At 35.5% G+C, this 26,557-nt stretch overlaps 1 protein-coding gene across 2 annotated transcripts; it reads right to left on the minus strand.

Annotated features, from left to right (window-relative positions):
• Positions 1-109: 109 nt before the first annotated feature.
• Positions 110-25,800, minus strand: LOC129001595 (vacuolar protein sorting-associated protein 18 homolog). 2 transcript variants are annotated; one of them, XM_054428949.1, is made up of 22 exons: positions 25,281-25,800; positions 23,528-23,714; positions 22,339-22,499; positions 18,511-18,687; positions 17,727-17,774; positions 16,353-16,539; positions 15,906-16,045; positions 14,772-14,957; positions 12,213-12,329; positions 11,621-11,733; positions 11,207-11,318; positions 10,930-11,031; positions 9,796-9,870; positions 8,359-8,503; positions 7,863-8,035; positions 6,747-6,882; positions 5,873-6,091; positions 5,256-5,407; positions 4,490-4,587; positions 3,282-3,450; positions 2,584-2,726; positions 110-1,433 (listed from the first exon to the last, which is right to left on the minus strand). In XM_054428949.1, exons 1-22 carry the CDS (start codon positions 25,365-25,367, stop codon positions 1,370-1,372), a joined length of 2,991 nt encoding a protein of 996 aa, XP_054284924.1. In that variant the 5' UTR covers positions 25,368-25,800; the 3' UTR covers positions 110-1,369. The 2 variants fall into 2 exon arrangements, with proteins under 2 accessions (XP_054284924.1, XP_054284925.1); XM_054428950.1 differs by lacking the exon at positions 17,727-17,774.
• Positions 25,801-26,557: the final 757 nt, after the last annotated feature.

Below are 26,557 nucleotides of genomic sequence, written 5' to 3' on the forward strand. Positions count from 1 at the left end.
AAATATGTTTTCAAACTTTTGCTGAGTAAAATAATTTGTAGTTCAAATTAACACAATACTTAAAAATCAATTTAGACTCACGGGGATGAATAATTAAACAAGTTTTCACTATAAATTTTATATATAATTGCACTCTTCATATATACAGGTAACAAAGCTATTTTAAAATATATATTTTTTATACAAAAGACATAACAAACAATAACAACACTTATAGACAGCTTAGCAGTGTGATTCAAAAATGTTTGAGGAAAAACCAAAATTTTAAAACAAAATAATAGTTTAAATATTTAAAATGTCTTTCATGTCTAAACTGCTCCTAGTAAACTAAATTATTAAAACAAAAACAATTACAAATATATTAATTAAAATCTACATTCATGCTTGCACAAAACTTACAAATGAACCATACTAATAACAACTAGGAATAGGAATGTACAGTCAAAATGTTGATATTTTCCCAATATTACAAATTTTAATACACTAAAGCCCAAATAATTTATTTTATTTTAAGAGTTTTGTAAAATAATGAACATAAACTAAAGACACTTAAGAAGAGACATCAACTTTTGATAATGTACTGTAGTTAAAAAGAAGTTTACAGTTTAAATTAATCAGTTACTCTTTCCCATTCAAATGGAAATTTTTACATAAATATTCAACTAAACGATTGAACACGAAACTTGACATAAAGCTGGTAATACATTAATGACTAGCTTGTAAACATTGCTGCAGAGGTAAAAATTATCTTAAGAGCATTGTGGGTAATATTTGTGATGATAAACGATAAACCAATAAAACCAGTAAAAATAAGCCTCATTACATCTTATTGTTTGTATTGAAGTTTACATTTTATAAATCTATTGTTGAACTAAACCTGTGGAACAATTTCTAAAACGATTAATAAACTCAAAAAGTGATTTCCAACGAGAGAGGTTTGATTAGAATTACACATGTATAAATAAAATATTGCTCCGCAAAATAACATAACAAAAAACAACATGAGTATAAAAATACATCACATATCATGATAATATTTAGCTATGGTATGGCCTCTGAATTACACTATTTTTATAACAGTAATCACCATTTTTATAACACTTAACAAGATATTTAGATCTTTTAAGTGTTTGTTGTTTAAAAACAAAGTTTTATTTAAAATAAAAACTATGTGACTGAATAATCATTGTTGTTGAAACGGGGAAATAAATTCAAACTTACCTAAAATAATTGGGTCCAAGCTTATATGTCCACAAAAACATTTCTTCTGGCTGTAGGACTAAGATTAGGCTTAAACTTACAAAACTGGTGATCACTGTGAAATGAATTGAAACTAGGTATATTTACCATTTAGCACCTAACTTTATTATCACTCCCACTCCTTTGTAATGCGGTCGTAGTCTTCATCCTTGATAAACGGTTGATCAAGAGCACTGAAAACAAAGCACGAGGTTGTGAAAGAAACAGTTCTTACAAAGGCTTAGACAATTAATTCAACTCTCTAAATGAGATTATTGTATTGGTTTTAGTGGAAAAGTTCTTTTAGTAACCTCTCGTTTTGTGTCTTTTAGCTGGACCTAATAAAGCCTTCAGTGAGTTTATAGTCAAAGGTACAATGCGATATTGTCCACGCCTAATGGTCTTTAATTATATTTAATAACTACCTACATAAAATATTTTTTGCCACACTTCAGAATTTTAATGGTCTTTCCACGCAAGGATTTAATCTGGAAATCAGCTGTTTGCCACCTGCCTAATCAAATGCGATTTCATTACGTACTACTGTACTTTAATCAATTTTTACTGGACACCAGCCGAATATAATTGGCAATCAGTGGTTATAAACAAAAACATAACCTCTCTTAGAAATTATGAGTAGTAATTGACAAGACCTGTGGTTGGTCTATATAACGGATTTGTACAGTTTTTTTAAATTTTATTGTTAGGTTAGTATAGAGTCGCAAGGCAAAATAATATCTGAAACAACCATACTCGTCCGGTGAATTTGGAACAAAATAGTAAGCCAACTCCCATCTTTCATACGCCAAAACAAGTTGCCAAAACCTAGAATTCAAAAACTGCTTCTCAGAAGTTCTTGAATTTGGTGGTTGTTGAGTTATTTAGAAATATGAAATTTTAATGGGTAATAAATAATGAGGATGTGTAAACCATAGTGGGCATTTCCCAATTGGCCACATCAATTGGCATCATTTGGCTTAGTCTTAGCTCCGACTTGGAATTTTCAAGTTTTGGGATTATCGCCTTGTCTCACTTTCACTATCCTATGAAGTTAAATTAAATGTCATCTCAAACGAACTATGGTGTGTTAACTGTCTTTCACTCACCGTTGAGTTGCACAGAGTGTCAAGTTATCTGTATTGAGTTAGTCAGCTATTGTTTTCCTTCCGAAGCCTCCTTGGAGCGACAAAACAAAGTTAAATATGTTTTGAACTTTTTGTCTGCTATCAACTATGACTTTTTTTCTGAAAAATTATTTGAACGGTGTATAATCTTACACCATTAAAAACTGTTGCAATCTTTACAATTATACTAAGTAGATAAAGACTATCTTCTCCCTCTCACTTGATCATGTAGTCTCCACAGTACAGACACTCTGAGGCTACGATGGTGTCGATGTCAGTCTTCACCTGTTCTCTGCCCAGCAGTGAGGCAGTACCAGCTGACGTCGTGTCCGTCGCTGTAGCACACAGGTTTGCCAGCTTCTTCTACAAAGGGGAAAAATTGATTAGTTAATTATTGTAAGATATCTCTGGGAAACAACGTTATTCTCCTCATGGATAGGATTCCTCAGTCACATGTAGATTCATGGTGTTCAGGCGACACCCATTTCAAATCTTCATGCACTTAGGTTTCAACTACGTCAAATGAGCAGTAGTCAAGTCCGCCTAAGTTGTTAGTATATTAAGGCCAAAACGTTGATGAATGAAATTTTCTTGTCAATTGTTATATACATCAACACACTCAGAGGCTTAGCTTAATTCATCTACGTTCATTTTTATGAGAAAACTTGCTGAGACTTACAACCTAAACTAGGAGGTGTAGTTAGCCTAGTGGTTAGTGTCTCAGACTTCAGTGTAAGAGGGACAATTTTGATTCCCGACGTATCCACAAGAATTTGAGTGGTTTGGACAGCATTCCTTTAAAAGTGTTTGAATTTCCTTCGCTTAACAAATTCTACTGGCGTAGACACAAACAGAAAACAAAACCCTAACATGGGTTAGTAATTTCTAAATCCATCTTTGCTGAAATTCGTTAGTTACCTGCAGATCTCTCAGTTCATTCTGCGTCTGTTGAGACAAATGCTGTTTCAGTTCTGTCACCAGACAGTCTGCGTGAAAGCGATGACCGCAGGGGAACACGTAAAACGGCCGCAGAATCAGGCGGATGTCACAAACTGCGCAGGCGTCCCCCGGCTCCAGTACTGTGTACCTGCAAGTAAGTGTAGAGAAAAGAATTTATAAATAGAAATAAATGCATCTGCCATAAAAAATAAGGTTGCCAATGACACAGAAATACACTTGAAATACTGAAAAATTAAAACAGCTGTAACACTGATTAATTATGATGTTTGCCATATAAATTATTTCTCATTATAGTTAATCTCTTACTTAACATGTATAATAATTTTCAAAAAGGATCTGTCCAAATCATATTGTTTCTAAAAGTTCACAAAAAATGTTGTAATGTTCCTCTAGAACCAATTAACAATCCAATCACCTCCATTTTGGAAGTTTGAAATATTCAAAGGTAGATTCATAAATTTGTTTTTTTTCCTCGTGGACTTCATTAAGTTGATTTGATATTGAATTGTTGGACCAAGAAAAATCCCCTTGTTGGTTTGTCTATCAATTTAACAAAATTTCTACTCTTCTTGTGCTACCATCTGGGGAAAGACAATGTACTTCATGGACTTCCCATGTATTATATATTTTTTGTAAGGTGTTTGCTATGATACTTCTAATTTTGTGGTGCCTTGTGTTTCTTAGAAGTTTGCCAAATGGACAGAAGCAAGGGTTTCAATCTCATCACAGGCATGCCTGTAGCAGTTGTTGCCCTAACTTCTGCCGTAGAGAACACGAACCGGCACAACATTTGCAATCATTTTAATACAGGCTTGCCATTTAGATTTTGATAATCCTTCTTTATTGATAATAGTTTTATTTCCAGGTGTATAATCCTTGGACAGTTGAACCTTTATAATTCTGTTTTATGCTTTTCAGTTTTCATTTTTTTCCTCTTGAGTAACTTCTCAATTTTTTAGTATTTATAGTGTAGCCTAAAGCCTAATAACAGTTTTAAAATACAATGTCATGTGCGTCAACTTAAAAAAAAATCCTCTTGGTCCTTAGAATTTGTAACCACAAAACACATTTCTTACTAGAGAAAGCATCAATTTTTTAACACATTGTTGTCACCTACTACAATAACCTGATTCACACACAAGTCGAACTATTCTTTAACTACAAACCTCGTCCTAAAGGATTGTATCTCCTGTCGGATGACATCAGCTGACTTTGTAGCGTCCTCCATCTCCTCCCTCAAGTCCTGGATGTGCTGGTTGTATTCCTGGAGACAAAACATGTGTTAGGAGACACGAAATAACTTCTTAATCAGCAGTGTTATTAGACATATTTTTATTTACTCTCCGTACAGGAGACGTGACAAATGATGTAGAACTCTAATAATTCATTGTCATTATTTTATATCCACTCTATAGATTAATCGAGTATAGTAGTCTGGTTTAAGTCGATGCCTAAGAGCATTTATATTTCAATAATAGTCTTAGAATCAACGTAGAAAATATTAGATTTTAGATTACTCTTTTGTTGTTGCCTCAATATTTTTGTAAATATAGAGATAATGGTGCAGGTAAAAAATAAAATGGCTTAAGAAGACCCATTGAAGAAGCCACACAGGCTGTCACCACAAATTTATGGAATGATACACAAACGTCTTACTCAATGACACAAGCAACAACAAAAGAGGTAATCTCATATAATTCAAGTTTTTGAACCTGGGATGACAAGAAAAATTCAAGATAAGATTTAGGAAGCATCCATGTTCCTGAGAGAAGCCATGTTATTCGTAGTTGGTGGATTTAAGACAAAAAAGACCGCAACAAGTATTATTTATTTATAAGAATTTATATTGACCATCTTCTAATTCATAACCAACTACCAATGTAATCAGTGTACAGACCACAATGTAATATTGAGTGTACAAAGCCGTCTTACCTGTAAAGCGCTGCAGATTGCCTCCTTGAAATGGTCGATGGTGACAAAATCTGAGAAGAACGGCAGAATATCTTCAATCTTGATGAGATCGCATTCTTTGAGGAACTGCATCGCTTGCTGGATGTCGTTGTCTTTACTGACAACATGTTGAGCTGTATAGAAAAATATTCTTGAGAAACTATTGCTAGTTTACACATATGGACTGGGATTTTTATCCCAGGAAACAAATCAGTAAGAAAATTCAGAGAGTTGTTAAATTGTTTATCTTAACAACGACAACTGATTTAAGAGAACACCTCTTCCTATGATTGGATATGGCTTGTTTGCCAACTTATTCACATTTATATTAAATTACAGAGTTAAAAGCTATCAGCCTACTGACATGAGACAAATATTTGAAAAACTGCGCGAAATAAAGAACACTAATCCCAGATCTACAAACTACCATGAAGTCTACTGTAAGACCCAAATGGAATAAATCACTAGCTCAATGTCACAACACTAATGTCACTATGCTTAATGTCACTAGCTCTAGCTACTGTATTACATAACTAAAGTTAAAATCTTCGAACCCAACAACACTCGGACAGAAGTTCATTTTTTGACAGTCAACTCACCAATCTTCAGCCACAGTTTCTTGGTGAGCTCGTCGTCACCAGTAGGCATGCTGGCCGTCTGCTTGGCCAAGTCTACACTGATAGACAGAGCCAGGTCAACAGCTGATTGCCACAGTCCCAACAATGCAGAAAGTTGCACACACGCTTGAGTCAGCCCTCGCTCTCTACACAGCCGTAGTGCGTAGTGAACATCGTAGTTCACCATGGACACTTCCTGGCCTGCAATACATGAGTTTCAATTTTTCATGGAAAAAAAACAAGGTTTCCTCTTGTTAGTGTATAGTCTATGCCAGTATTTCCAATCAAGCAATTCCAAGTGCTGTTAAGGGAAACAGTCCACACCCCTAGGTTTTATGTGGATCTGCTAAGGATTACAACCGGCTCTCTTGCTTCAAAGGTCGAGACGCTAAGCACTGTACTAACAACACATCCAAATGTTGTAGCAGCAGAATGTTAGGTTCAGTTTGTGAAAAATCTGCGAATGAAGAGTTTTGAATCTGAATCTTAAAATAAGAAATCTTGAATCTCTTATTCAAGGTTAAGACTTTTAGAATAGAGTTATAGCAGCTAGTGAAATGGAGACTAGGTTGGCTAATTTGATGACCCGTGGTTGGTTAGACCTTGAGAACAAATGGATATGCATAGTTGTTTTATTATGTGGCTGTGGCATATTTATTCCTGACAGCATATTTAAACCAACCCTTACGGAAAGGGGTCGGTCAGCCGGTAGAAGTGGCTAAAGAACCAACAAAATGTTGGGTAAGTAATATACAGTAGTTTGTGTGTAGGACCTTTCCATTCACTGGTCTTCTGGATCAGAAGGAAGTCTTAGTCTACTGTAAAAGCAAGGCCATATTCCATGTTAAATACTCACCCTGCATAGCGAGATACCTCATGAGCCTATCAGGCTTATGTTGAGCATACAATGTCAACAAGTAGTTGTGCACAGCTTGTTCTTGCACATTCATCGAACTGACGCAAAACTCCAAGTACCTGATGATCTCATTCGCCTGTCAACACAAAATTAAATAATTTATACTTATACTCCTACGAACACTTATGATAAAAATTGATAACTTAACATGATAAAAATTGATAACTTAACATAAATATATAAACAATAAAAAACTATCAAAGTTAGGGCCCTAAACTGAGCATAGTGAGCACGAATGGCATTAATAGCTAAAATAAGAAAAACCACCAGGATGTAAAGTAAATGAAAAAAAATTTGTAAATATACTACATATCACGGTGTTGAATATCAATCATTAGGAAATCAGTAATTTCCTTCTTTTTTATTTTATCAAAAAAGAAAAAAGTCTAACCTTAAAACATTTAGAAACAAAACTTAACAAAAAATATGTGGGCCAGTTCTGAAAGATTTGGCTTGGAGACTCTGAAACATTCGGCTTGGAGATCAAGAAATAACAGAGAGTAACATAAATTATACCGAGGAATCACACTATAGGGATGATAAAAAGCAAAATACTAGGTTGGTTGGAAGGAGTGAAAATACAATGATCGATTAGGTACAGAAAAGCTACCAATTGTTTAACGGAAGGGTTCTACTGTTAGGAAGACTCATGTTTTGAAATGACAAAGCTAAAAAGACCTGATAAGTTCTGCAAGAATATGGAAGATGACTAAGGAGGAAGGTGAAGACAATTTTTAGGTGAGGCCAAAAACAACTTAGTTTCTAATGTCAACCGGAGTAAAAAATATATTAGTCAACATTATAAAAACAACCTATAAAAAGGCAGTACAGCTGCTAGGCTAAAATATATTATGTCATATTTTGAGTTCTTCTAAATGTTTGAGTTATGTTCCCCCTTCGCCAAGGAAGATTTATTGTGTTTATCGGTGAATAAGAAGAGAGGAAACTCTAAACCAACATCCACTTTAACTCAAAACTGAAACAAAATCTTTACCACCACTCATATCAAGATCATTACTAGTGGAGTTCAGACTAACTTTAGCACTCTCGACTGACCTGATTCTCATCGGCATGGCAGGTGACAAGTGCAGGTAACAGCTTGGTGGGATCGAGCGCACGGCCTTGCTCAATGAGTGCCTGCACCATAGCCTTGGGTACTGCCTGCACCAGCGCAGGTGTGAAAGTGTAGAACAGTGACTTGTCTTTCTGTTTACGAAGTACATCCAAGGCTACAACGTGGCAAGAGGTGTATTATTCCAAAGTAATTAAATTCTTGAAAAATTACATTAGTTTATTTCACATTTTCTCTGATAAAACATATTCTTGATTGATGTGATTACCAATTTCTTTAATCAATTGAAAAACCAATGCATAATGCAAATTTATGTCAGAGCATGAATTTATTTTTTTTAGGAGGGCAGCCTCTTTAAACCTTACATATGCGGATGACATGGATGTTAAACCTGTGCAAAGCTTGTGTCAAGCTGATATAAACAAAAATGAGCTTAAAGGTTAATTCATGTAGAACCTCTCTTCGTGTAGGCAGGCTTACCTTTGTAGAAGTCGCCCTTGTGTATATGCTGTTGAACCACTCTCTCAAAGTCTTTGTTAGCTATTGTCAGTCGTATCATGCTCTGTTTATCTCCGTGACTCGCCATCAGGTCGTAAACAGTGCCCTTGTTACGCTTTACACACTCCTGCCAACACAACAAGTTGAAAGTAACTGTTTCCAGTAAAACCAAGAAAGTATTATTGATACAGAAACTTCTGCAGAAACACTACTTGTCTTAACACTCAGTGGAATTTCAGAGATGGCAAACACAATTTAAAGATAGCAATACACCTAAAAGAACAAACACTAAACATTGCTAACCAAAGACTACAGAACAGAGCGTAATTTTCTTCATGCGTTAAATTTCATGCATTTCATGATAAATAATTTCATGAATTTCAGAGCATAATTTGCTTTTAAATATTTCCCTAGGTAAAATTGTGAGCCAGAATTCAGATCATATACATGTTTGTAGAATGCTTAAAAGAAAGTCTTTAATAACTCAAAATCTTTTTTTTCAAAATTTTTTTCTAAAAATGTGAAACAAGACTCGACTACCTTAAATTTTGCTTATTGTAAAAATAAGCTTTGATTGATTGCAGTACCTTAATTTACTGATCTTAGGGTTGTCATTAAAAAGTTTCTTTATTAAGAAAGAAAATTACCACTTACAGTAGCACATTCTGTAGGTTTCTAAGTTTCTATTTTTTTAAATATGTTTGAAAATATAAACAATATTATAAAATTGGCAACAGTTTAATATGGAAATGGGATTTCTACAATGTGTACTGTTAAAGACTGTATCAAGTAAAAATATTTGGATTGGATTTAAATTGTTCTCTTAGTAGTAAAGTAAAAAAGCATTGGCGTACGTGAACAAAGGAATAAAATAAAAAACAATACTCTGTAGAAATTCTTTTGCTAAGCGTATCTTTTGACATACAGTAGACTCCCTCTTATCCGGACTGCTCGGGACCGAGGCCAGTCCGGATAACGGTTTTTCCGGTTAAACCGACATCCTCAAAAACTCGTTAAAACGGACCACTTAAATGCATGCAACCCAAATATTTGACTCAAATTTTGGAGAGCATTGTGTTTATACACGTTATCGCTGGTCTCAAATCTTTCACATGAGAACAGTTGTTTCAGTACCGCCCACTTCCACCCGATCAAGTCTGGTTAAACAGATGTGCTGATAAAAGTTGTCCGGTCAAAGAGATGACATTTCCGCTGAGTGTAGTCCGGTTAAACCGATGTCCGGTAAAAAAGTGTCTGGATAAGAGGGAGTACTGTAATCAAGGGATACCAAAGTTTAAAAAAAGTAAACAGAAAACTAATCACATTTGTTCTTTACTTAGTCATAAATGTAAAGACAACAGTATTATATCAGCTACTCTACAAATTTCACAGGGACTCTTGTATTAGTGTTTTCTTTACCTCAACCTGTCTAAGAGCCAGAAACCTATCCAAGTCCTGCTGCAATTGTTGATACTCATTGCTGTGCTCCATTCCCTGAAGAAAGAGAAAAATAATAAGCCACTATGAAGTACTTAATCTTACTCTTACTAACATTGCAATCAACACCCGATAAGGTATTTGGCTTGAACAACAAACATGTGCATCTTCTTCCTCTTCGGCTGTCAATATTCTCATGTCTTTGACTACTTATTCTATCCACCTCCTCGTTGGTCATTCAGTGAGTCTATCCACCTCTATTTGCGGCCATTCAGTGGGTCTTCTTATATCTATGTTTTTCTTTCAAATCTATTATCATATTTATCTCCTCTCCTCATTAGATGTTAAGTAATAATAAGTTTTTTATTATGTAACCACATCTGGTGCTTTAAACAGATGCCTTAGTTCTCTAGGTACAGTTGATTCTTTATTTTTTGTTAATTATTTATACTGTTTGTTTATTGACAGACAACCTATTTCATAATACAATAATTTCTGTTCTAGAGGTTGACAAGGAGCTTTTAAGTCTAAAATGATCAACAAAATATAATATAAAAAATAACAATATTAGCTTTTTTCCAGAAGTTTTTCTCTCGTAAATGTTACAGATCCATGTTAGAAAAGAGTTACAAGTCCTAATTTGTAAATTTTCAGTTTGGTGTGGCTTGAGAAAAGATTGATGTGTTTATGTTATAAATCACTAAGAATATATTTATTATAAAAGTTTATTTAAGGCCAACATATTCTGTAGAGATTTTATTTTATTTTTTAAGTAGGCCCCCACTCATAAATATTATGAAGTTAATAACTCATAAACATTACAGGAATACAAGCCTAGTGATAGATTTTCAATATGAATTCTCAACAGTGGAATCTACACTGAAGCTACGCTTTTTTGACTAACGTTAATGTGACAATAAAGAGATATTTATTTATTTAAGCTTTTCAAATAAAATGGTTAAACAAAATGTGATAGTTTATGCTGTTAAACAACTTTTATTAAGTCCTAACCAAAGAGGACACAAATAAACACATTCCTTTACAGTTTTGGAATTGTATATAACACGATGTGTTGTCTCAGGTAAACTAAAATGTGAAAAATAAAATTTGGTTTACCTGGCTGCGCAGAGTTCCCATTTCGTTCATAAACAGCTCTATGACCCATATAACAATCATCGTAGTCTGAGTCTGGTCGGATGGCCGCAGCTTTTCTAATTTCTGAAAAGTCGGGAAAGGTATAGCAGTTTTACACATGTTTATGTCTGTTTTTATAAGTTTTATAAGCTACAAAAACTTGTCATAGAAATGCAGTTAGACAGACATATAATTTTTACAACAGTACAGTGTATGACATTTCTCTTACAAGTATTGGAGAAAGAGTAAAATAACAAACCTTCTGAAGAAATGTTTTCAGCGCCTTGATTTGCCAGACTTGTAAAAACTTGAGGGCAATTTCTTCAAACGAGGAGTGAGTCTCGGCATAGCGTTCTGCACTGAGTTCATATCTTTGAACAAATGAAAGTAGGTCCAGTCAAGGAGAGCAACAGTGTATTGGATACTGTCCTAGTACACTTGAAATACTACTAAACAATTTGAAAATTGTGATTTGTATTTTATGTCTTATTACGTTTGAGTGTGCGGATGTTGACTAAATATTTTGACTTATCCAGTTATGTAAGTTTTACAGTATGTGCTTTATCATTACTTTTTTGCTTGAAAATATTATTAAAACTAATTTTACCAACAACTCAGAGCACAACACAAAATACTACAATAATATGTTAGACTATATTCCATAAATACTCACTCTTGGTTGTTAAAATGAGTTTCTGCCTCCCTATTCAAGACCTGGTCCAGGTAAGCTTGGTTGGTACTGCAGTATTCTTTAGCCAAGTCAAACTGCCCTTTCTCCATGTATATCTGAAATCCCATCACAGCATATGACTACGGATAAACAGTTTTTTTTCTTGAGGATAGGATGTAACATAGAGCACAAGGGCCTAGGTTTTTTTCTGGTTTTTGTGAGGATAGCGGGCTTACCTGAATGGGAAAGAATCTAAACTGGCACAAGAGACACAAAACTTTACACTATACACAAAGCTTTAGAGCATTTCACTGTCACTGACAGAATTGTCAACAAAGAGAAAAACTCCTATTCAGGTAAGCATGTTTTTTTTTTTTCAATTTGTTATACAATAGTTCTTATTCTTAATAGTTATATTACCAAACTATTGTATTGTGATGGTATTTTTAAAATTATGAAGAAGAAAGAATACTTAGCTTCAATTGAACAAATTCATTAGGTTAACCTAAAAGAAACACCTACTTATCTATATCTAGATTTTGACTGAGTTAGGGAATACTGTATATACTAATGTTTTTAAAAAAGTTGAGCTAACCTGCCAAACGTTACGATCTTCTCTAGATATCTTGTAACGATAAACAGTTCTTTCTGCAATCACCCAGACAGTGCCTTTTGTGGGATCTTTGGTGATGGTAACCAGCCGGCCGTATGACTGAAACATATCAACAAAACTGTAATTGGAATGCAAACATGCCGAGACCGCACACATTTAAACCAACCAAAACAACAAATCGTTACAAAACTTCCAGCAATTTTTATGTGTACAAGAAACACAAAACTGAATGGCTTACGTATCAACCCCTTCTCTTATGACTAGTTTTAATTTGTTATGAATATTTTGGATACCACTCAAAGGTTCAAACAAATAGACTAGGGAGCAATGTTTTTCAGTGAATATCTGGCTAACACTTGTGAGGTACCAAATTTTAAGGGGGGTAAAAACGTATTGCTAGTCAACAAACACCATTACTTACCCGATTTTTATCCACAACATCCTAATCCTAGGCCTATGTGTTGGCCCTAGCTTGGGCTATGGGCCAAAGAACGTAGGCCTACTTTTGATAACAGTGAAGTACACGAACACACCCACAACTACATATTTATTCATAATAGCACTCCGTTTCACATAATAAAGTTAAAACGACCGATTTTACGAATATTTAACGCCGATTACAACATCACTTAACCCCAAACTGGTGTTTGTTTGTTGACCAACGACAGACGACAACTAGACCGGCTCAACAGGTGAATTTCCGATCAGCTGTTGGCTAGTTCTCGAACTCACCACCAGAGCGATTAAGCCTCGACCGAGGAAATCATGATTTGAGACGGACAAGATTATTCGCTGTTTGACCACCGACTAGCTCGCACGGGTTACGGATACAACGAAACGACACCACGATATTATTACGAAGGTTAGCTACCATACTAGTTAGGCCCATTTTTACGTTTTACGTTCTTTCTGTTTTATCTTACGCATACTTAACTTAATATACCTTTTCGTTTTCTTAATATTCCGTTTCGAATTATCTTAATTTAATATCTTAACTTGAGTCTTGACCCGCCAGTTCCTGCCTGCCAGTGACTAGCAGTGGCTATCGTTTATTTAATTTTAATTCATTAGTTTCAAAATTACGATTTCTACGTTCGCTTAACAAATAATTATCACGTCCAAATTATATCTCGTTTTCACCGTTTTAATACCCCGAGACTTGTCGTCTAAGTTCTAAACCCCGTCTTTGGCGGGTGAAAGAATCAAGTCTTGGGAGCAGGCTGATTTGAACAATCAGCTACGTAAATTAATATTAAATCTATTTTAAACAACATCACGATAAATTCTCCATCCAATTATATTAATTAGGCCCCGACGACTCTGTAGGAATTGTTTTGCCTTTTATTCGATATTAGATCAATTACCAACGTCTTCAACTAATTAGTTTACAGTTTAATACAAGTATTTATATCACATTGGCTTAAGATTGAATACTCGTCGGCCCTACAGAGTCATTCTAAAAGTTAGGCAAAATTCTCCAAAACACGTTAGCGAAGGTGAGGATGAAATAGCTCCTACTGAGCGTCTGCAGGATTTCCTGAGCGCTTCTAGAGCTCTGAGCCTTCGATTAAATTTTAAATAAATTGATCAGTCAAAGCCGTGACACCTTCGTATCGACCCCTGGATTTTTCTCGGCTCCTTCTGAGCACTCCGGGGAAGAAATTTGAGTGTGGCCGGTTCTAGGGTAGGCCTAGCCTGACTTGGTGAATACTAGTTTATTCCCCCCCTAGAATTTTGCGTCACACACTATAGCTATTAGTCATGATTGTAGTTCACGTTAAAACCATTATCTATGAGTGAGAGTCATATCAAAAGATGGCTAGTAGGTTCAGATCCCTTGGCTCCAAACATAATGATGGAATGTGTCTAGGCCAAAACATTTTAGTATTTCTGTCAACAGGTTCATCTATTTAGGGGACAGGGATTTTTTTTTTTAAATGAAGAAGAGTTCACCTAATCTAATCTGAAAAGAAATAATGAATAAAGAACACAAAACTGGTGGTAGGTATAGGCCTACCAAAACTTATTTGTTCTTAATTTGTTAACTTAGAAGCTCATAGTAGGTACCAGTGTTTTTATTTTAATATTTAAATTTTTGCCATGCACTATTTTTACTTCTATGATAGCTGATCAGATCATAGACAAAATATCAAGTCTAATGCCATCTAACGACAATATTTTTGTTTTAACTTCACATAGTATTTTGTAGCGCCGTTAGTTCCCCAGCTCCATCTGACAGGATTTCTAGCACGCTGGAGAACCAGTAACTAGAGCTGCTCCTTGATCTCGCAGCGAGAACTAGCTGCTGAAACAAGCCCAATGTGACAGGGGCTTAAGAGATACTAGAAGCTACCCATGCTTCACTATGTAGTCTACAAACCTATAATTTTAACATACTTTACAAGCTACTGTATATAACCACTGGTGTTACCATAGAATATCACGAATAATATCAACAAATAATATTGTTCCAGTCTCAAGAGTGACATTTAATACGCATTATCCTGTATTAACCAATTAACATTATTTAATTAGGCCTACCTCATTATACAAATCCTCAAACACCATGCTCTGGTTTAGTATGGACAGGCCGACAACTTTGTTCGGGTAGAGAAGAAGAACATGGAACTCTGTAAGCACAAAGTTGAGGGGTGCAGGCGCTGAGGCAGGGTAGTTGAGGCGTTGACTGTCTGACAAAACTTCTTCTCCCTCGCCACTGATGTCTACCTATGAACAAAAATCTTGGTAAGAAATGAGATTTTGAGGTTAAGGATGTAACATAGATACAAGGGCTACCTTTTAAGAATTTTAATGAGGATATTAGGCTTTTCTGAATGGAAAACGGGAGCGAGCTGGTCTAGTGGTAGAACCCAGGATTTCAGTTACTGAGGTTCAGGGTTTAAGTCCTGCCAATCACCAACCACCGATGGTTTTAGCTCTGTGATAATGCCACGACCCTCTAGGTCTCTGAAGTAATGTGTAAAACGGTTCCAGGCTAGAGTCTAGTGTTAAAAGATTTTAAGGTGGGGCTTAGGTTTTTTTTTTTTTTTTTTTTTTAATCTGAATGGGAAAGAGTACATTTTGGCTCAAGAAACACAAAACTAGATGGCTTTCATTGGCAACACACTGAACAACTTCCTTTCTACTGTTGGACCTGCAGACATATCTCTCCAATTCAAACCTTTGGTTGAAAAAGCTGTTAGTGTCAGTGAAATATTCAAACATTTGTGTATAGTGATAGTGTAAAGTGTTCTGTTTCTTGTGCCAGCGTGGACTTTGTCATTCACATAATCCTTCTATCCTCACAAAAATCATCATTGCAACAATGAAATTTCTCAAACAACTTTTGCTCGGTGTGAGAGTAAAAATGTCATATTGTTGAGAGCAATTAGGTATCATCAAATGCATTGTGTTAACAACACTTTTCTATTACAAACCATAGATGAAAGTTCCGACATGCAGAATAAACCAAATAAGGTTACTGCTTCAGCTATTAGCAGACAAAAATTGAGGATGGAAATCAGTGTGTTCATTTTTATTTACAATTTCTTAACTTTTCCTCTTAGAAAGTCACCGATGTGAATGAAAGGTGAAGAAGGTGAAGAGGTATAGACAAACTTCATGGTTTGTAACTAAATAATATTACTCTGACTCCGTGGACTAATCATATATTACCTGTCCGTAGAAGATCGATTCTTCTGTTAGCCACGCAAAGGATGAAGGCAAAACTGGTTTTTGCTGCGAAGACTTTGGATAGAAGAACTGCAGCTTGGAGTACTTCAGGACCTTCTGGCTAGGAACTTCTATGAAGCCCTCTGTTGAAGAGATAAAAACAATTGATCAGTAAATTACTTAAAAGGTAACAAGTAAATTAGAGTTATAGGCCTGAAGGGGTTTATTTTATAGATCAGCCAAAAAGCCTTAATTTACCCAAAACTTGTTATAAAATCCTCTGATCGTTGGATAGGACTGAAAATCCTGTATTGCAGATCTCCAAGCAATATTTCTTTCAAAAACATAAATTAAAAAACTTTCTTAATTAATGTACACAATCAACATAACCTTTTCTTAAAAACAATCCTAAATAAAACTTACAGTGAATGTTTGATTCATGCCACTAACCCGCTTTGGAAAGATACACATTGAAGATCTGCTGTAACAGAGGCCGATCCTCAGAGCTATTTACGTTTCCCACAAATTGGTAAATGCGGTTGGGCGTGGTAGCTATGATGAAGTAGCGTTCTCTATTCGGCAGTCTGTGGAACTCCAGTCCAGTCATAGGGCTGTTCCCCTTGCCAATGTCAAACACCTACAGAATAGAAAATTTAAAACAAAATATATAGTCCTCTAAAACTAACCCCAAACGAGGGTAGTTTTAATAAATACTGTATATCATATATCATAAAAAACAAAAATTGGATATCTCTTGAGTTGATTGCTATCCCTTTAGTTTTGATTTAATTTGTGTATGCCTAAAAGGAAAGAATTTGAAGTGATGAAATCCAGTTTAAAAGTATACATATTACAGACTGTAAAAAAAGTATCTTGACTCTAATTTGTTTGGTCACATTTTAAATGTTGAATATGCAATTATATTTGGAAATCCTTTGAAATTGTAAAATTACTAGCTATGTAAATATTGTATAGTGTTGTTCAGGAGTCCAAAGTTTTAAAACAAGTCAAATTAGCCCAATTTTGTATTTTTATTGGTGAAAAATATAGTCTGGTTGTTTTGTAGTGTTTTGATATCATTTTCACTGACTAAAGTTGTTATCAGGTCGAGACCTTAGAGCACTTTGTCCGAAATCAAATTATTGCGCACCCCAGACAATTGTTTTTTTATTGACCTTACAAGTTAAGGTGTCCAATGAATGCCTGTAGCTTCCCAATAAGTTCAACCTCGGGAAGATATCTTCCTCTAGCCAGATTCCCAAGAGTTATCATTATAGCATCAGAGAGCTCATTACAATCAAAGAGTAGGTGATCGGCTGTCTCTTCTGACCTATCACAGTGCCTACAGATCGGTTCACCATCAAATAAGCCCATCTGTTGTAAATGTTTCCTGAATCGCCCGTGACCAGTTATCAGTTCTACAATTAGTTTCATTCTTCGTCTGTCTAGTCTCAAGAGGTCAGAGGCAACCTTTTTGGAAGGCCTAAAGCTTGCTGACCTTAAGAAGGGGAGTAGTGTTGACCCAGCGTTTGCGGTGCTTATCTTTGGCTAAAGTTGTTAGCCAAGATGTATTTTTGGGGAGGGGAGAAATAGATAAAAAAGATATAATTAGCCTAAGATAAATCAATACAGACAAAAAAGTTGTAAGTAAATAATTTAAAAAAAATTGAAAAAAAATCACAGTTAGCAACAAATACTGAAGTTTAAATCAAATTTTGAGAAGGCAGTTGTGTCTCAACAAATATGTTTTAATGGTGGGAAATAAAACTACCACAGCAAAAAAAGTACACGGTTGAACTGATAATAAAAAAAAAAAAGTCTTACCATTCCCTCCACTTCTTTTTGTCCGTATAAAGGGAGATAGTTGGGCAGCTTCCACAAATGACAGAAACAGTTTGATGGATTAGTTTATTGATTTATGTACTATTAAAAGTGTATTTTCCTAAGGGAAAGTGTTACTAAAAAAAATGCTAAACTTAGTTCTACAACATGTACAAACAGAGTGACTGGAATAATATTTATACCATTTGTATATAACACAATACAAATTTTAGTAAGGTTGATTTGAGATATACATACATACATTATTATACCACTTCTACAAGCTACAATTAATCAAATTTTCACTAAAAAGGAAATTCTATCCCATTTCCAGCCCTGTTTCAATAATTAAGGAATAATAATTAATAATAATTAAGGAAAACTGAGTTTTGCTCTAATTAACCATTATAAAAACCCTGAAAGTAAAAAAAATAGGTACGCCAAATAACATTTGTTATAATAGATTACACTTATACTTACTGTTTACTCACAAGACAGTAAATAGATATAAAAAGATGGAACGTGGTGATCGATTTCGATTGGACACTCCAATAATCATCAGATACAATAAGCACAAGTTTTTAAAATTTTAAAAACACACGGCAGGTGTCACAAAAAGTGAATCCACATACACAAAACTGCTTAAAACCAACAAAACTACTATGGGAATACAGTTTCATTAAATTCAGTGGTAGTCTCATAAAACTTATTTTCTGTCAAAGAAGGCCGAACAGAGACAAAGTTTCCAAAGCTAAATCGCAAAGAACATGATGAAAATGAATAATACCTGTTTAAAATACTGCTCTATGCTCGATTGGAAGATTCTCTCCGAGTCGTTTGACAAAGCCGTTTCCAAAATAAGTCCCTTGGATGTGCCGAGTAGAAGAGGTTTGGTTGTGTCTGACTTGACGTTCTCATGGTTCCATCCGACCGCAGTGATCTCGTGTCCTCGGAATCTGGTGGCCTTGAAATATAAAGGAAGTTAAACAGGTATAAAAGCTTTAAATAATCAAATTTCTAGTAAAAAATATAAGGGAAATTTTATTACTTTGGTAAAACCTACGGCCTAGTTGTACTTTATGAGTATGATTTTTACCACTTCCTAAATTGTAAGTTTCTTTCCAAGTTACAAAATCCCTTCTAACTAGGTTAAGGTTAGGCTATCAGCACACATCAGCATATACAGTAAATACCTGACAATTTTATTGTTAGTTTTTATTCAGTTAGGCTATGTTTGGACTTGAGATTTGAATAGGAAGATTACATAACCTAACCAAACCAAAATCAAGTGAGATTTCACTGAGAAACCATAGCACAGGAAACCTCTTCTAACAGCACCCCGTCTAGCAGAAACCCACACAGTTTAACCCAAACCATGAAAACCAAATAATTCAAATCATCTGATAATTAGCTAGGCAGCTACTTTCTCCCCCTATACATATGGAGAAAGCATTATTTTCGTCAACATTTTTGAGTTTGAGTTTTGAGTGGATGTAACCATTTTGGGTCCCCCTGAACCCAAAAAAGATTTTGAAGTGATGTCTGTGTGTGTGTCTGTAAGTGTGGATGTTTACAGAGCTACAGATCAATCCTGTAGTTTGATTTTGATGAAATTTGGTATGTATGTACTAATCCATGGTATCTCCAGGCGTTTTTTTTAATATTTTTCAATTTTTTTTTAAAGGGGATTTTTCCATAAAAACCCATAAAATAACAGAAAAAACACACTGTCTCGAAAATGGCCCGAACTTACTTCTTACTTCTTGGTACGTGCTTCCAGCTTCAAGTGATGCCGACCGCACGGTGTCTCTCATAAACATAGCTTGCTAATCTCCAACAGTTAGGCTCAGTCAGGATTCTTTTGAGAGAACAGTCAGGTTGGAGTTTTCTCTTTAGCTCATCTCTTCCGTCTGATTTGCTGGGACAATGCCGGAGGATGTGTTCTGAGTCTCTTCTTCCAATTGACAAACGAGACACAGGGGTGACTCTGTCAGGTTAAATCGAAAGAGATAGGATTGTGTAATTATATGTCCTATTCTTGCTTTTGAGGCAAACGATAGCATCTGGGAAGGTTTTTGTAGATTTCGATGTTGTTGGGTTCTTTGAGGAGGTTATAAAGGTGGCGGTTCATCATTCCATCTATCTACCCACCTGTGTCTCAGAGTTCTGTGAGCTGTGGCTATGCAACTGGAGAGAGTTGGTTGCTTAGGTGGTATTGGATGCATGTTGGAGGCTGATTTTGCTATTTTATCAGCTTCTTCATTTCCATGCAGTCCGAAACCATATTCAGGAGATGAAATATTTCTTGTGTTATATGATAAAAGTTTGAAGGCTTATATTGTTTTAGAAGCTGTAGTGCGCTTTTTGAATCACTGAGGATGCATATGTTCTCACTCTCAAAACTTATGCAGTGGGCAGCTGCTGTGTTGATGGCTAGAAGCTCGGTTTCGGTGCTTGAGCATGAATTTGTTGGAACAAAACGGAGGTGTTTGAGTGTTCTGCGAAATAACCGGCTCCAGATTTTGGTTTGGTGGGGTCCAAAGACCCATTAGTGTAGATCTTGTAATAGTTGTTGTAGTTTATGTTTATAATTTCTATGGCCACGGCTCTTTGTGTTTCTACACAATCTTTTTTTGACCTGAATCCTGGAAGTTCTAGCTCAATTTTCGGGGGTCGAAAGCGCCAAGGTGGGATTTCGTTGACTGTTGGGTATGGCATTGGATGAATATTTTATGTATTTTCTGCTATTGATGATGTTTGGAAGGCAAAAGAGGACTTGTGATAAGTTTCTTGTGGGTTCAGTCTTAGAGCTGGATTTGATGAGGGGTCTGCAGAAATACTGAGGGACTTGTGCCAGATTGCCTTTTGTATGCATATGTCAAGAGGTTCGATGTTCAACTCTATTTCCATTGCTCGTACAGGGGTTGTCTTTGGGCATCCTAGGCAAGTTCTAAGGGCTGAGTTTTGGACTACATTTAGTTTATTTATATGTGTTTTTGCTACAGAGCCCCATATTTCTGCTCCATACATTATCTTAGATCGAATGAATGATATATAGAACTGCCTCAATATGAGAGTATCTGCTCCCCATGTCCTGCTAGCAACAGCTTTGAGTAGGTTTAGTCTTTTTGTGCACTGCAACAAAATCTGCTGTATATGGTTGTTCCATAAAAGTTTGGGATCAAGAGTGATTCCAAGTAATGATGGGTTCGGGTTATGGGGTACTGGTTTTCCCTTACATTGTATTTCTGGAATAAAGTTCTTAAGAGCGTATTTTCTTGTAAAGAAGATGGATTCGGTTTTGGTTGAAGATATCGATATGCTCCACTTTTTGGTCCATGCATTAAAGGAGTTAAGGGCTGTTTGCACTTGCTGTTTAGCTCGTTTGGGGTCTTTGTCTGAACTCCAGATGGTTATGTCATCGGTGTAGATGCAGCCGTCGGTTTTGTCAGGCAGAGTCTCTAGTATATCGTTCAGAGCTACATTGAACAGAGTCGCACTCAGTACCAATCCTTGTGGAACTCCACTGTAAATCGGAAGTTCATCTGAGAAGGTGTTGTTCACTTTAGTTAGGTATAATTTTTCGAAACTTCAGAAAGTTTTGTATTTACTTAAGCATTTTTCCTCTGATTCCAATGAGAAGGCACTGTAGTAGAACTGTAGAGTGGGGTATCTTATCAAAGGCTGCTTCTAGATCTACCATTACCGCTACTGTCGTCGAGTTTGCTGAAAAAGATCTGTAGATTGATTCTGTGAAGTGCAGAAGAGCATCTTTTTTCCTCTTCTCGGTCTATATCCAAACTGTTTAGGATGTAACTTTTCTTCTTTTTCGAGTCTCCACACTAGTCTCTTGTTGACTAGCCTCTCCATTAGTTTTCCAAGGCAAGAAGTTAAGGAGATAGGTCTATACGATCCGGGTAGGTCTGCGTCTTTTGTAGGTTCAAAATTGGTATGATAGTGGTTTTTTTCCATTTGTGCGGGATGTTACCTGAGCTCCAGATGTCATTGAAAAGAGTGAGTATTTATTTGAGAGACTGCTGTGATAAGTTATTCAACATGGCATTATGTATGTTGTCATCTCCAGGTGTACTGTTTTGGATATCCGATAAACCTTGCAGGAGTTCATCCATTGTGAAGGGAGAATCAGCTATGTCGGTATGCAGTGTGAGGAGGTACAGGTTACATGATAAATATTGTTCTTCTCAGGTGAGTTTTGTTGGAAAAGGGATTGCTTTTATTTGAGCTGATTGATGAAACAAACGACAAAATAGAAGTGGAGGAGGTGTAGCTTTCCTACTGCACAATTCACTACCAGTAAGCAACACAACTAACTTTACAACCACTAATATAGAAGCTACAGCTGCAGAAGTACAAGTAAACGAATCTTTCAACATAACCATTGTTAATGTGTACATACCAAATCAAGGAGTAACTCTACAAGAACTTGACACCATTAAACCCAAGACCAACAACTACATTATAGTCGGAGACTTCAATGCTAGACATCCCAACTGGGATAAATCCCCACTAGTTTTGGGCTATTTAGAGTTTCCCTCCTAAGTAGAGCAATTGTTGGAAACATTTTAAACTAAGAAGCACTTAATACTAATCTCACCGGCCTAATTTTAGTAGACTTTCTGTTGAGGTAGAAAAGCTCCGCTTGTAGACCAGATTCCGGGTTTCTCGGGACAAAGCTGAGCAACAAATGATCTCCTGTAGGATCTAGGAACATGCCTGACAGTCTCAACTGGGGACACAGCTTTGAAAAATCAATCTCTGAAAACAAAGATTAGTTTGAAATCACATTAACTTTTAAAAACTTCTATTTCTGACAAATAAGTATCGGATTAAAAATACATTACTACTAATATGAAAAAAACAACTTCGCCAATATTTCTGAATTTTTAATTTTTATGAGGCCTTTTGATAGCTATGCTGGCAAAAGGCCTCATAAAAATTAAAAATTCAGAAATATTGGCGAAGTTGTTATTTCAAATTAGTATTAATTCCAATATTAACAGTTCTTCTTGAAGATTAAAAATACATTGTTTAACTTTGTAGGCCTACAGTTAAATCTACAGTTCTACTGGATCGATTTTGTTAAATAATTTCTCATTGGAAGGCATAAACTCTTTGAGTTGCTTTTTCATTTTATATATTATTTATAGCCTAGCGTAAAATTAATAGTATTAAAGTTTTAAAGCAAAACCTCGATATTCATTTATAAGTGTGGTGTTATAAAAAATAAACTATTCACACACTTTAAAAAAAAATTTAGGCTAACTTTTTTTTAAAGTGTGAGAATAGTTTATTTTTGATAATGAATTAGCCGTTTAACAATACTATGAGGAAACTATATTGAAAGTATATGCTATTTAATGGAAAATATAGCTTTCTGATTCTCTATTCTTGCTCAGGCACCAGTTCAGCAGTAAATCACAAATACAGTGGAAGTAAATAAGTTCAGCAGGCACTGAGGAGTGCATCGGAAACAGGCTTAAACATTCTGTTTGCCAACTTGAGCCTTAATAGCAAGGAAATGTAAAATTTAAAATTAAAGATGTACCTAATTAATTGTTTCTTGTGGGTTAGCAAAAATGAGCATTCTTATGAACAAAAATTAGAAAATGTATATTTATCAAAAAAGAATGAACATAAAAAACATAGGCCTAGGCCTATCTGTACATATTGTAGGCTATATATTATAATAGTTCCTCAGAATGTCAAAGTTTTTCTACATTGCAATTCTCTTAATGTGATTCAGATTTATCTGTACAAATTAAACACACAAAATTAGTACTTGCCTTCAGGTTTGTCTGGGGCTTTCAAGTCTATCCGAAATAGGATTCCGTTGGCCATTGCTAGTACAATGAGCTCGCTGCTGACACACATGTGGATAATCTTATCCGGAGGCGCAAAGTTTACTTTCTGCTTGTAAAACATGGGAGTCTCATCTTCTACAGCCATATTGATGAAACCAGATGCGGGTTTCTACAAAGAAATAAAAACAACCATATTTTTTGGTTTGTTATTTGTTGCAATAACTTAACATGATTGTTGAATTGAAATATACAGTAAATATTTAGTTTTCAACTTTTTTTTTACCGGAAAAAAATAAAATTCATTACAGTAAGTTAGAACTTCTTTAATCCGAACCCCTGTAATCCGAACGTCCACTAATCCAAACGCCTCATTGCTGTACTCTATACACAGTACATTAGTTCTTTATTGTAGGTATACTAGGTATTTATTGATATACACACCATAATGGTTTCTACTGTAATGTACAGTACCTACTGTTTATTCACTATGTTTACCACTGTATTAAAAAAACACACTGTGTATTTTACTATATAGGCTAAAGCATTTTTACTTTTCCCGTAAAAATTACAATCCATTTTAGCAACGTTTTAGCTAACCTAAAGTAAAAACAACAATATGTTCTGTAATTCGAACTATTCAATAGTCCGAACTACTCCCGGTCCCAATTAGTTCGGATTAAAGAGCTTCTACTGTATAATGAAATTTTAAAACAGGCTAGGCTAGACATACGGGTTGCGACATTATCACTTAGATAAAATCCATTAGTGATTTGGTGGGATTTGAGCCCGGGAACTCAGGAACCGAAGTCCCGCCCTCTAACCACTACACCAGCTCGCTCACCAAAGTAAGTATACAACAACCTGAAGTTGGCCTAAAACTTACTTAGAGGGGATTTGGCGGGCTAAAGTATGACTCATCTGTTATCATTCGATTCAAAACAAAACTAGGAAAGCTCTACAAACTGATAATCCAACCTTACATAACCGCCGCAGTGTGCTGTATAATGGTGGCCTCCGGATACTATCAAAGTAACTTACCAAAAGGGAGTGTGGGTATGGTACCTAATTCTGAGCAATTACCCCAAACTTTTTCATATTTTACTACGGTCATAAGGATGTTCTCAAAAATAAGAAACATATAATTCAAGCCCCACAAGGCCATCGTACAGGTTTCCGAGCGATAAGAAGGTTCAAAGTCCACGTGATAACAGTGGCTTGCAGCGGGAGACGCGCAGAAGGCCAGTTGTGACAGTACCATTATGATAGGTTAGGTTATGAATTAACCATGGTAGTATACTACTATATGTATGGAATTAACCTAACCCAGGTTAGGTTATGTATGTGTGTGTGTGTGTGTGTATGTACCTAACCTAACCTAACCTTGCGGGGCTTGAATTATATGTTTCTTGTTTTCTGAGAACATCCTTATGACTGTAGTAAAATATGAAACAGTTTGGGGTTGACCAAGTAATTGCTCAGAATTACCGTGGGTACACTTCCATACAGTATCTGTTGGCACAAACAACCAAATGAGTGATATTGATTATTCAATTGTTTAATTCGATATATCGTTTGGTTGGTTAGGTTAGGTTAACCTTACCTAACTAACCAAATGATATATCGATATATCCATCAATATTTTCATTCGGTTGTTTGTGCCAACAGATATGGAAGTGTACCCGGGAGTGTTCCAACCTAGCCTTTTGTACCAGCCTATGTAACTTATTAAACTTACCACTTCTGGTCCAGCAGGCGATGATGGAGCAGTTGGGCCCATGGTTCGTTGAGATGTCTGCTCATACTGATCTAATAGAGATGTCATGATGATTTATTCAGTTAAGAAAGGGTTAGATAACCTACAGATGATTAATTGATACTGTCTCTAGTTTGAGTACAGTAGCTCTAGTTTGTGTAGATTGGCGACATCCTAATTTTCTGCTTAAAAATATCCTATTGGCCTAAGTTATTTAAAAGGCAAGATTCATAACTTTTGGCGTAGACTTAATATAAAATTATTTTCATGACAAGTATTGGTCCATAATCTGAATTTTAATGAAAAGTTTGCCTAATATCTACACAATTTAATGTCTAAAAATACTTCCAAGAACTCCAGTGAATCTATGAAACAAAATCAATCAAGCTGCAAGATGTTGATAGAAGTTTCAGTTTCTCTTCTCAAGTAAATTAAATATTTTCTCAAATTTATGTAGACTGTTCTGTTATTCTGTTTACTTCATTTTGACAGTCGAACGAAGTCGAAGACGGTCCTCTTCCCCTCTCCAGAGTCCTCCTCAGTCACTCACTCAGTCCAGTCTACAGTCTTCCAGTGAGCTGAGTTATATCAGACCACACCGATTTCAACACGATTTCAAGAAGTCCCAGTATGGTTCTATTGATTATATAACGTAAAATTTATGTATCGTTTGTTTTTTTGTAAATGGTATCACAAAAAAAATTAAAAATATCTTTGCCAGTTCTTCATGAATATTGAGCTATGAATTTTTCTTGCTTTAGTGTTAATTTTATATGTCGTAAAATATTTCATATAGTTATCATCCATTCTGAAATTATACAGACGACAAAATCTAGTTATCATTTAACATTGCCAACACGGTTAGACTTGGCCGGTATTTACTCAGGGGAGGTATAGAAGAGGCTACGATGACAGCTGTGACTTCTTATTAGCTGAAGGAACGCCATTACCGTAACAATACGGTCAATGGCCATCGGCCTCGGTGGTCTAGTGGTCAGCGTGCCGGGCTGATATGCTGAAGGTCCCGGGTTCGAATCCTGCTGTTGGCACTAACTTTTTGTCCAAGATTCTTTCATTATCAGAAAGTTTGGTTGGTTTGGTTCGGTTATGACAGTTTAATTGTATTATAAGTCATTCAAAAATTTTAATTTAGCAATTTCTAGTTTTATTTAATAAACAGAATTATTTTTTCATTACTAAACATTTGTTATATTATTTCATTATCAGCAAGTTTGGTTTGTTCGGTTAGGTTATGATAG

Source organism: Macrosteles quadrilineatus, unplaced genomic scaffold (genome assembly GCF_028750875.1).
Source record: "Macrosteles quadrilineatus isolate MER2022 unplaced genomic scaffold, UCM_ALF_1.0 Scaffold_8__2_contigs__length_117827958, whole genome shotgun sequence".
Taxonomy (NCBI): domain Eukaryota; kingdom Metazoa; phylum Arthropoda; class Insecta; order Hemiptera; family Cicadellidae; genus Macrosteles; species Macrosteles quadrilineatus.